The sequence below is a fragment of the Aotus nancymaae genome, unplaced genomic scaffold, assembly GCF_030222135.1.
Source record: "Aotus nancymaae isolate 86718 unplaced genomic scaffold, 86718_ANA_hifiasm-v0.15.2.pri h1tg000033l, whole genome shotgun sequence".
Classification (NCBI taxonomy): domain Eukaryota; kingdom Metazoa; phylum Chordata; class Mammalia; order Primates; family Aotidae; genus Aotus; species Aotus nancymaae.
The window spans coordinates 20,897,365-20,909,208 of record NW_026988447.1 but is presented as its reverse complement, the minus strand read 5'-3'; the positions used below and the strand labels follow the sequence as shown (position 1 = coordinate 20,909,208).

The following is an 11,844-nucleotide window of genomic DNA, read 5'->3' as shown; positions in this document are numbered from 1 at the left end:
GGAGGAAGGAAAGAGGCTTCAGATCCTTCAGATGCATATGATTTGACATGGGCTGTAGGTCTCCACTTCCTGGTGGCTTCCCAGCAGATGCTCAGCCATGACTTCATTGCATTCTAGTTGTATGTCTGCAAATCTCTCCTTTTGTAAGATTTCCCTTTATCTCTGAAAAGAGGCAGTGAAGTTTGCTTTCTGCCAGGCTGCTTTGATTTCCTCCCAGTGCCTCGAACAAACGTCAACAGAGCACTCTAGGGGCAGTCCCATGTGTCTCTCAAACAAAATAAAGGAGAATATGCAGTGAAAATCAGAATAGAGTCACTGTACCTTCTTCCCAACACCTTTTTAAAGGTCTAGTGCATGATTAAGTGTTTACTGCATACTTATATGTAGAATACTGCTCTAAAGTCTTTGGACATTGAAAAATGTACACTGGAAATAAAAGAAACCCTACTTAGGTAACAGAAAAATACATTCACATTTTTTAAAACATAGGGGCATAACTCTTGTGGTAAGGGATACAAGAAAAAGATTGACAATGAATCCTTAAATGATGATTAATGTTTTTTAAGTGATCACAAACAGGGAGAGAGAACAAACTGCTGCCTTTAGGGGGTCACCATTTTGTGAAATCCTGTGGGATAGGATTGTCCAACTAAAATCTGTTACAGAGACATGTATCTCTTAGGCTCCTATAAATATTTGTCAATGAGAATGGTTAATAGACAGGCCATCTGGTGCCCCTGATTCTCAGAACTCGATAAGGTCTGCATTGTTATTGCTCAAGAGATTTTGGTTGTATAAACTCTGACACTCAGTATATGTGCTGATAGAAGATGAAAGTCCAAGCTAACTATGAGAGAATGAAAATATGCAGGTGGGGGAAACAAGAAAACTCGTCTCCTTTGACAAATGCACAGTCCTTGGTTAACTTCTCATTAGCAGTCTGTTCACATCTCATTCCCATTCAGAGTATTCCGTTTTCTTTGTCTAAAGTGTTGAGTGGTTATGAATAGTAAGGATAGACTGTCTGTAATTATTTTTTAATTATTAATGGTTTTGTTAGATCCTTTCACTTTTACATTACATTTCTGTTAATGTAAGTTAAATCAAAATGTACTTCAGTTTCCAAGCTGTTCCCCAATGTATTTTTCATTCTTTCATAACATTACTTCAGATTTCTATGAGATGTCTATGAAACAGCTTGCCTTTCTGGAGTCACCCTCACCATGCTGATAGATTCAGGTACTGCTCGGTTATACAAATTTACTAGCCATAGCATTGACCACGACCAAATTTCTAAATTCCCCATGGTACAGAGTGCCAGAGTCTTGATAGGTGAAAAAGTCATTTGATCTTAGCCAACATCTTTAAACTCAATACAGGAACATCTACTTTATTTAGTGCGTCCAGATGAGAGGTCTTTTAGTGCTTTATAGATTTGAAGATTCTCTGTCAGTTAGGAACTAAAGGAGAGGAGAAAATGAGTGAGTTTGGAAGGAACAGATATAAGAGGAAGAAACAAGTATCCAGGGTTTGTGGTCCAGCTAAGTACCTTGAAGAGTAATTCAGTCAGAACAAATACTTGGTATTTAGTCATTAGGAAGATAATGACACTTAAAAAAAAAAAAAAAACTTCCAAACTTCCCTGGAGAGAAGAAAAAAATTACCTTTTAATCAATTTTCCCATCACCAGCAAAATGGTACTTTTTGAAGTGCACTATTCCCTCAGAGAAATAGTTCTGCCTTGATTTACTAAGAGGCCTGGTTTCATATGGAGAGAAACAACTCACACAAATTCAATTAATAGCCCTTAGTGAGCAAAAGGACAAAGAAGAGAGAATGGGTGAGATTTAAAACAATTTTTAACTATATTTAGCCCCAGGGATTGTGGTACCCTAACAGTTGGTGGCCTTTGAAAAAAAAAAGAAAAGGTTACTAGATCAGCTCTGAGGAGTGGCAGGAGGTGGGAGCCTCTGCAGGACAGAATTCCTGGGCTGAGGTGGGGGGCAGTGAACCTCAGGAATCGACTTAGAGGAGTCTGATCTTAGCCAAAAGTGGATAGTTAACATACACTGCACCAAACACAAAAGCTACTAAAAATGACTGGATAAATTATGCAGAGGGATTTCTGGATTTCTTTCAAGTAATTAAGTTTCGATTTCTTGCATTTATTTTAGTTCCAGGAAGCGCAAGGCGCCATGGATTGCAAAAGTCTTCATTGATTGTTCCAATGCTTTAAGTTTGATTTCGTGACTGGACTTAACTTTGAGGTAAATACGCGGACCCAGGAAGTTCACTGCGACAAAAAATAACAGTTCTTCGGGGCAAGTAGACACGGGAGTTCCTGTTTCTGAACAAAACGCAAAGGTCTGCTCCCCTCCCCCAAGTGGTGCGCAGGAAGAAGAGGGGAGAGACACATGTGCGAGTCTGAATGGGTGTGCGTTGGTGTCAGCACGTGTGTGCGTGCGTGCGCGAGTGTGTGACCGTGTGTGTGAGTGTGTGTGGCCCTTCATAAATGTGTGAATCCGAGTCCCTGCGCTCTGGAGAGTGTGGAGTTAGGTACCGAGAACTTGAGTCCTTCCCTGGAGCAGATGTTAGTTTCCTTGAGTCTATTGTGTTTTCTCCAAAGGTTAGTTGATGCCAGTGGGTCCAATCAGCTGTCCCTGCATGCGGGTTCCTGGCCACAGCCAGCCTTAGCAAATCCACCAGAGGGAATCCAGAGGGCTCTAAGAGCCTGGAAGGCAACCGGCCGGCCTGGGCTGGCAGCGTCCTGCTTCCCCCTCCTCCCAGTCTGCTTTCCTTGAAACTGAGCTTTGCTTTTTTTCCTCCACTGGGAAAAGGGGAACCGCTGCTTTTTCTTCTACCTAGTCTCCCTTCATTCTCTCGTCCTCTGCCGGGCGCTTTCCTCTGTTGAGAATTACCTAGAGAGGGCCTCACGTGACTTGCTCTGCCACTACAGGCCCCTAGTCTAGGCCAAGTCTCTCCCAACCTCCAGAGTATACCTTCAGGAGCGCCGACAGCCTTTGTTTTTGTCTGCTCTTCCTCCGTGAATCCTGCTTGGCTTTGATTGGAGGGAAAGAGGTTGACAGTCTGTATTTCGTTCTAGAAGGACCTGGGAGCTGCTGGATGCAGAGATTTCTGGAGACACTCGCAGACTACTTGCATTGAAAGGTTAGGAGTAGAGCCAGAAAGGCACTGAGAGGAGGCTGTTGTCCTCGGGCATAGGGGGTGCCTGGCATCTTTGGGCGAAAGAGCAACTCCTTTAACGTAGGAGAGGGGACTTGGGGCTCAAGTTTGGAGTTTTCTTGCTTAGAATAGTTTTGGTCAATAAATTCCATATCAAACAAAGTTTGTCCAGTCATTTCAACAATGTCCCTCTCTATTTCATGAATATATTATAGTGCCTTATTTACCATCTAAAGTGGTGACAAGTGTTTAGCATTTTGGAGATCAGTTGTCAGTTACTATTAAAAGTAGTGGACATACTTGAAAGAAAAAAGGTGTTTGAGCAAAACGGATCCATCACTCCTCAAACATAGCCGGTATCTCTATACTCAAGCCCCAAAGCACCCTCCTTCACCTAAGCTTTGCTCTGCAGCTACATCCCTGGGAGATTCCAGAAGTTTGTTTCAGGAATAATTCCTTCTTTTGTCTTCTTTTTCTTCCCTGTAACAGTAGAGGCTATGGAAGAGTTTAATCTATGCCCCCATCCCAACCCTTCTGCCTCAAGCCACGAGTCCAGAGAGAGCTTAGGGTGCTCATCTTCTATTCAAAATCTGAAGCAGATTGACTGATTTTGAAATCCTCACAAAAACGGATGGGGGAATCCCTCCTTTCCCTCTTTCTTCCACCAACTGCCCTCTCCCTGAGATCGAAATAGTGAGCAAATAGGGCCAGATCTGTCTTTTAAGAAATCTTCCTTGTAGTCCAATTCAATTCTGTTTGAAATACAAAGAAATCACGCTGCCCTTGATAGATTAAAATTTAATAAAACACATTAGGTCCAGTAAAATATGAATGCATTACTTAAAATTTTAATAGTAAATTAGGACCCAGATACAAGGAAGAGACAGTGATTTCTCCCCTTGGGATCGCTTCAGGTACCGGTTGATTTTCGGGTGGGAAGTGCCTACTGCAGGGACCCTTTGCCCAGAAGCCTGAGGGGAATCTCCAGCTACCACTCCTCACCCTGAGGTTGGGGCTTGGTCGAGGGGAGGCTGTTCACATCTGTCTGCATCTGCCAGAGGACTGGACAGAAGCTACTTTCAAACAAAGAGGCTTGGCTAGTAGAAAGGAGCGCCTCCTGTAGTCACACAGTTGATCCATTTTCTATCTTGCTGCTTAAAAAATGTTTATTCTCCCTTTACTAGGTAGATCCATAGGTGTGTAGATGCTCAGGTGCGAATAGGGGCTTGGGAATAGGTATGTAGAGGTCATAGGAAGCAGGTTTTAAATTTTGGGTCATTTGTCTCCACTCCCTGGGTTTATTGACAACTTTCCAGTTGTTTAGACGGCCCCTGCTAACTGTGGGGCTGGAGTCTTTCTCTTTCTTCCTTGGAGAGCAGCTTCCACACTCCCTGGAGCACTTTGTAGCAATGCCTGTGGGCAAAACCTAAATGGGTTTTATTGATATCACCACAACGACGTTGGTATTCTGGACACTCCCGAAAAGAGAGATTGCAAGATTGCAAGTCGTGGTTGATGAAGGAACAATTGCTTTTTCCCTCTAATGCAACACAATCACTGTTCATTTTTCACTTTGAGTGGGGAAAGGAGAAGTCTAACTCTATGACTTGACTTTTAAAAAATGTATGTGTTTTCTAGGAGGAAGGAAATACAGGTAAATAAACTCTTGAATTGCTCTTTGACCACATATTAATTTACTTCAAATTGACAATTTAAAAACACAGGGCTTTCTTTCTTTCTTTCTTCCTTTCTTCCTTTCTTTCTTTCTCCTTCCTTCCTTCTTTCTTTCTTTCTTTCTTTCTTTCTTTCTTTCTTTCTTTCTTTCTTTCTTTCTTTCTTTTTCCTGTCTGGAATTAGGGATATCACTGAAAAATATCAGAGAGATAAAAAGTTATGTTAACAATTTTTTAGTGATATATGAATTTCAGTTACCAGGAAAATATTCTCATGGGAGTTTTCTTGCTTAGAATAGTTTTGGTCAATAAATTCCATATCAAAGTTTGTCCAGTCATTTCAACAATGTCCCTCTCTATTTCATGAATTTATTATAGTACCTTATTTACCATCTGAAGTGGTGACAAGTGTTTAGCATTTTGGAGATCAGTTGTCAGTTACTATTAAAATCAAGATTAATTCATATTAACGATATGCATTTCTCAATACTCCCAGGTGACAACATACATTAAAACAACTATTGCAAGTAATTAAGCTCAATGAAGGGGGAGGGGACAGAGAGAGGTTCAAAACACCCCAAATATTTGATTTTCAATTCAAGTTCAGCAGACTGTTGCCACAATAATGCCTGGGAAACTCCTCAGGGTTGCTTTTTACTTTACATCTAATTAGGCACCTAATGAAAGAGAAGAATTTTTTCCCCATGTGGTTTTTCTCCTTGATATTCTTGTGCCTTTATTTAAACATATAAACACACTATTTAGGAGTAGTAATACCCAAAAGTTTTTCATGTCATTCACTTGCTATAATAATCTGGGGGAATTAGAAAGCTGAGGACGTTTGTTTCCATCTTCACTCTCACTTTGGCCGTTTGGCCTTTATCCAGTACCGATAAAAAACACACCCAAAATATTTTTATGGATTTTTTTATTAGGCTTTAAAGATGCTCAACAGTTAATACTAATTAGACCATCCTAAGCCTTTTGAAGATTAAGCAAATTGGACAACCCTTGTTAATTAGAACATAATTTGAAGTTTGAAATTATATCACTGATGAAGTAGTCTAATTAGTATGACGATACGTTAATGGACTGGTGAGACATAGTGCCGGTAGAGTTTGGCATGAACCTCTTCACGGCTTGCAGGAAAATCCTCCCTCCTATACCGACATTAATAAAAGATTTCTATAGACTTCAGCCTTTCCGCGATGACATACAATTTATAGTACACACAATGCATTAGCTTATAGTACTGCTCAATTTTTTCACTATTATGAAAACTAATAAATTCGTCAAGCTGAATTAAGCATACAAATCAGATGAGGCATAGCAGATTACACAGTGAAGCGCGGTGTCTCTCGAGCCTAAATGAAATTTCAATCTAATAATTCCTTCCTGGCCCAGTCGTAATTTGTTTAGAGATGTTGTTCTACTTCTTTCAAAGCGCTATTCGCACTATAATTAAATGATACTCAAGCTTTTAACTTTGATTTATTTCATTTCTTGAAGCTTGAGACAGTGAGAGCTGTACAATGTCATTTTTTGTTGTTTCCTTGAAAATTACTCTGGCTGTTGTTGAGGTAGAAATTAAACACCTAAGCACTTACTTGAACCATCCGGCACAAGCCACATTCATTCACGCCAACACTCCCCTCTCCTTGTCCCATGTCCAGGTTTCTCTGAGCTCACACTCGGGAACACTGCTGCTAGGAATCCCCTTCGGCTACTGTTTATTATTTTCCTCCACACAGGAAAAGAGAAAGGCAAGCCCGAGAGTATCCAAGGAAAGCAGTAGTGGGTTAAGGACCTCGGACAGAGCCCATCGCGCGCTCATTGCTGCCGCCTTCCCAAGCACTCTGGCGACTCCTGAGGACAGTGGTCCCACCTTGAACCAGTTATCCCGCCCGGCTGAGGTCAGGGGTGTACAGGCGGCCCCCTAATCTCCACCCCCGCTTCCGGACGCTGACCACCCGAGGGGTCCCCTTTTCCACGCTCCTTCTCACTCTGTTTTTGTCCCACCGCGCGCCAACGCCTCTCAGGCCTGCCTCCTGCTCTCGCACCTGCTCGCCTTCCCCAGGCGCCCAGTGTCTGCACCTGCTCCCGGTCAACCCCTGTCCGGATCGGGCCACCCGCGGGCTCCTGCGTCGGGGTCGTGGGGCCTTCTCACTCTCGCCAGCACCCCGCTCCTTCCGCTCTCTAGGGAGGTGACAGCAGCCCCCAACACCGCAGGAGAGAAAATGGGATCCAGGAGAGGAAGTAAATTGTGGGGTGTGTGTGTGTGTGTGTGTGTGTGTGTGTGTGTGTAGGAGAGGTTATCCCCTTTTGCAATTGGAACCAAGAGTGTGGGTCCACCTCTAGGAAAAGTGGTCTGCACCGGGACAAAAGTGGGAGCAAAGTGGGAGCAAAGTGTCAGCTAAAAATAGGCTCTCTCCTCAAGGAGAGGCTGTGGAAATGAAGATAAGTGGGGCTTGTGCCAGCCCCCGAGGGTGTGTGTGTTGTGGGGTGTATTCAGCAGCACATGCGCTGTGTAATTTCTGACCTTCCCTCTTCCTCTCTCAGTTGCCCCTTCTTCCTTTGATTGTGGCTAATGAAGAATAATAAATCCAGGGGCAGGGTTTGCCAGTGGATCTTTCCAAGAGTCATCTCACACTGTACTGGATACAGGGAGGAGGAGGAGAAATGGGGGGCAAAAGAAGAATGTGCGTGTGTGTCTGTGTGTGTGTGTGTGTGTGTGTGTGTGTGTGTGTTGTGTGGGGGTTATCCAGGGGGAGGGGGAGGAGTCGCATGCGCACAGACGACCTGAGCCTGCTCCGCGGCTGTCCAATCCGCTGAGAGCTGCAAGAAATCGAGTGAGAGAAAGCCCTGCAGCCCCTCCGACCCCATGTCTCTTTGGCACCAGGCACCCGTCGGGCCGTGGGGAGCTCGTAGCCTAGCGCCGACCTGCTCTCGTATTGGGGCGGGAGCTCAGAGCAGTGCGCAGGACCTGGGTTGGCCGCAGCGTTTGTGTCCTCAGCGGTGGCCGGGAACCTGGGATCAGGGTCACCTGAGCTGACGGGAGGGGCGGGCCGAGTGGGGTTGGAAGCCTGGAACTTAGTGGTAAGCAGGAGGCGGGGGAGGAAGCAGCCAGGTAAGAGGTGCTCCAAGTAGTCCAGGGAAAACCCTACCGAACGCTGGTTTGGGCCGTAACTTTGTTTGGGAGTTTCTTTTTCCGGCGAGACGGAGACCAGGCAGAAGAAGCGGGAGGGTCTGGAGGCTGGTCCTTAGGTAGGCACTGCCTGGCGACTGGAGAGCGGACTCGGTCACTTGGGTGGGGTTGCGTGGGGGCGCGATTGTGAGTAGTAGCCGCGGGACGCTGCGAAGGGGCGGCGGCAACAGAGCGCGGGGCGGGGGCAGAGAAGGGGCGGCTGAGGGCGCGGTGGGGGAGCAGGAGGCAAGTGCCGGGAGAGCGGAAAGGACTCAAGCCTGCAGGGAGTCGAGAGGGAGAAGGGGCGCCTCTAGAAACCGCGCGGGAGCCGGCGCTTCCTGGCAAGGGAGGGCGGAGGCGCGCGGGAGAGAGGGAGGGCGGGGGGCGCGGGGGTAGGCGCGGGGAGAGGGGATTATAACTCGGCGTCCGCAAGGAGCGGGGGTAGTTTCGGGCGCCCAGGTCTGCAGCCAGCGGCAAGCGGAGCCAGGCATCCTTTCAGACTGACGACAGAGGCGGCGAAGGAGCGCGTAGCCGAGACTAGGCGTGCAGAGCCGGGAGGCGGCGGCTGGTGAGCGCAACTTTGCAAGGCTCTTCCCAGCTCCAGCCCGGGCCAGCACTTCTCGGATATTCCGGGCAGCCGGGGCCAGTGAGTACCGGTGCGTGCGAGCGCTCCGGCGGGCGGGAAGATGATGATGATGTCCCTGAACAGCAAGCAGGCGTTCAGCATGCCGCACGGCGGCAGCCTGCACGTGGAGCCCAAGTACTCGGCACTGCACAGCACCTCGCCGGGCTCCTCGGCTCCCACTGCGCCCTCGGCCAGCTCCCCCAGCAGCTCGAGCAACGCTGGTGGCGGTGGCGGTGGCGGCGGCGGCGGAGGAGGAGGCCGGAGCAGCAGCTCCAGTAGCAGTGGCAGCAGCGGCAGCGGCGGCGGGGGCTCGGAGGCTATGCGGAGAGCCTGTCTTCCAACCCCACCGGTGCGTATTTCTGCATAATCACCGCTTAAAGGCACATTTTGACAGCCCCCTTTATCTGCTTGATGTTTTTTTCATGTCTGCACAGCAAATCACCCCACACCTCCAACCAATTTCCCCCCCTCTCTCTCTTAAGTATTCAGCGGGTCTTGCCTTTCATATTAATTTTTATGACCTGGGATGTTGCCTGTGCGCGTGTTGTGTTGTGTTGCGTTGTGTCTGCAGGCTCACTTTCCTCCTCCTGCTGCACTCTCGGCTTTTTTCGGTGGCTTCCCTCTTTTTCTCTTCACCTCCTATTTTCAGGATTATAATTATTATTATTTTAACGTTCTGGGAATGTTGTAGGCGCGGCAGCAGTGTCGAGCTCCGGGCCGGGGCTTCCGGAGAGAACGCGCACAATTCCCTGCTGAGCGTAATGTGTGCCTTCTACTTGCAATTGCAGAGCAATATATTCGGCGGGCTGGATGAGAGTCTGCTGGCCCGTGCCGAGGCTCTGGCAGCCGTGGACATCGTCTCCCAGAGCAAGAGCCACCACCACCATCCGCCCCACCATAGCCCCTTCAAACCGGACGCCACCTACCACACCATGAACACCATCCCGTGCACTTCGGCCGCCTCTTCTTCGTCGGTGCCCATCTCGCACCCTTCCGCGCTGGCGGGCACGCACCACCACCACCACCACCATCACCACCACCACCACCAGCCGCACCAGGCGCTGGAAGGCGAGTTGCTGGAGCACCTGAGTCCCGGGCTGGCCCTGGGCGCTATGGCTGGCCCCGACGGCGCTGTGGTGTCCACACCGGCTCACGCGCCGCACATGGCCACCATGAACCCCATGCACCAAGCAGCGCTCAGCATGGCCCACGCGCACGGGCTGCCGTCCCACATGGGCTGCATGAGCGACGTGGACGCCGACCCGCGGGACCTGGAGGCGTTCGCCGAGCGCTTCAAGCAGCGACGCATCAAGCTGGGGGTGACCCAGGCAGATGTGGGCTCCGCACTGGCCAACCTCAAGATCCCCGGAGTGGGCTCGCTTAGCCAGAGCACCATCTGCAGATTCGAGTCCCTCACACTGTCGCACAATAACATGATCGCGCTCAAACCCATACTGCAGGCATGGCTCGAGGAGGCCGAGAAGTCCCACCGCGAGAAGCTCACCAAGCCTGAGCTCTTCAACGGTGCAGAGAAGAAGCGCAAGCGCACGTCCATTGCTGCTCCAGAGAAGCGCTCTCTCGAAGCCTACTTTGCCATCCAGCCTCGGCCCTCCTCTGAAAAGATTGCCGCCATCGCAGAGAAGCTGGACCTGAAGAAAAACGTGGTGCGCGTCTGGTTCTGCAACCAGAGGCAGAAACAGAAAAGAATGAAGTATTCCGCCGGCATTTAGGAGACTCTCGGCCTCTCCAGAGATGCCCCTGTCCTCGTTCCCCCCTTTTCTTTCCTTCTCTCTCCTGCCTCTTTTCACTTTTGGCGACCAGAAACAATTCCAGTAAATGTGAATCTCGACATATTGAGGATTGAAGAGGGAGCGAGCGAACAACTGAGCCCAAGCCGGTGAGAACTTGAAACAGTTTCTCAAAGGAAAGAATAACAAAAGATGGCATTTGTCTGTTGTAGCAAAGTTGTCCCTTTGAACTCCACCTTGGCTTCTTCAGAGAAAGTGTGGAGTTGGCTGTTTGTTTGCAGGAAGGCAGACCAGACAGCCTTTAAAAAGTCCACAACAATGATCAAGTAAGATTTGTTTTTATTCTTACAGACATCACCCTTGTTCAAGTTTAAAAGTACACTTTGCAACTATTTTTCAGAAATAGAAATTGATTCAGGACTAAAACTTTAAACTAGAGTTGATGCTTAATGTGATAGAGACATCTCTAAAGTATTTTGAATTTAAAAGAAAAGATGGCAGATTTTCTGCATTTACACTGTATATTATATATATATTTTTATTGTGGTTCTTACCCTTTTTCCTTCTCTGAAGTGTTAATGCTTAAGAAAAGAGTTTCGCCTGCTGTGTTCACTGATCTTGAAAGCTATTATTAGATTATTGCAGAACAACCCTCTGTAAATTATTAATTTATCTCTCTAGCAACTTAATTTTGTGCACATTCTAATTAATTAAACTTCTTCCGTCTAGAAAAAGTGGGGAGACTGTATAGCTAGTGACGTTCAAAAAATTTTGTTTGATGAGTTTATCGAATTTTTACAGCTTTCCTCTTATACTGTGTTCCTTTTGACCCATTTGTATATTCTCACTTGAATGAAGATTGTTTTTTCTTTGATTTTACTGGTAGTGTTCTGATTTGTGAGTCGACACTCAGTAATGGATGTCTTAATCGTGTAGACCTGATTCACTGTCTGAAGTATTGTTTACTTTGTTACATATTTAATGGGGATTCCCACATTGTCCCCATGACACACGAGCGCTCTCACTCACCCTTACACACACGCGCACGCGCGCGCGCGCGCATACACATACACACACACACACACACACACCTCTAACAGAAGGGAAGAAGCAGTTGGAAGCATGACTGATGCATCATTTTCTAACTTCAGGTGCATTTGCCACTTGGTGTTTGCCTTTCGGATTTTAAGATTTCACCAAGGTATTTCTGTCTTCCAGTTTTCAATTGCTTTGTTGGCTACATGTTAACATTTATAGGAATCCTTCCGTTTTTCCTTTTGGAGGTTTGTTTGTAGAAAAACTAATTTGAACTATAAGAAAGACAGTGCACTGCTTGTAAATTCACATTGTTTGGAAAAATTGTTTTGGAACAAAAAATTAGGTACATGATAACTGGTACCTTATCTACTGTAAATATTTCATTAAAAATGA

General features: G+C 47.0%; 1 protein-coding gene across 2 annotated transcripts; it reads left to right on the top strand.

Annotated features, from left to right (window-relative positions):
* Positions 1-8,726: 8,726 nt before the first annotated feature.
* Positions 8,727-10,395, top strand: POU4F2 (POU class 4 homeobox 2). Of its 2 annotated transcripts, XM_064383726.1 has the most exons (3): positions 8,733-8,819; positions 8,973-9,010; positions 9,444-10,395. In XM_064383726.1, the coding sequence occupies exons 1-3, from the start codon at positions 8,733-8,735 to the stop codon at positions 10,393-10,395; spliced, it is 1,077 nt and encodes a 358-aa protein (XP_064239796.1). The 2 variants fall into 2 exon arrangements, with proteins under 2 accessions (XP_064239795.1, XP_064239796.1); XM_064383725.1 differs by having other exon boundaries at positions 8,727-9,014; positions 9,454-10,395.
* Positions 10,396-11,844: the final 1,449 nt, after the last annotated feature.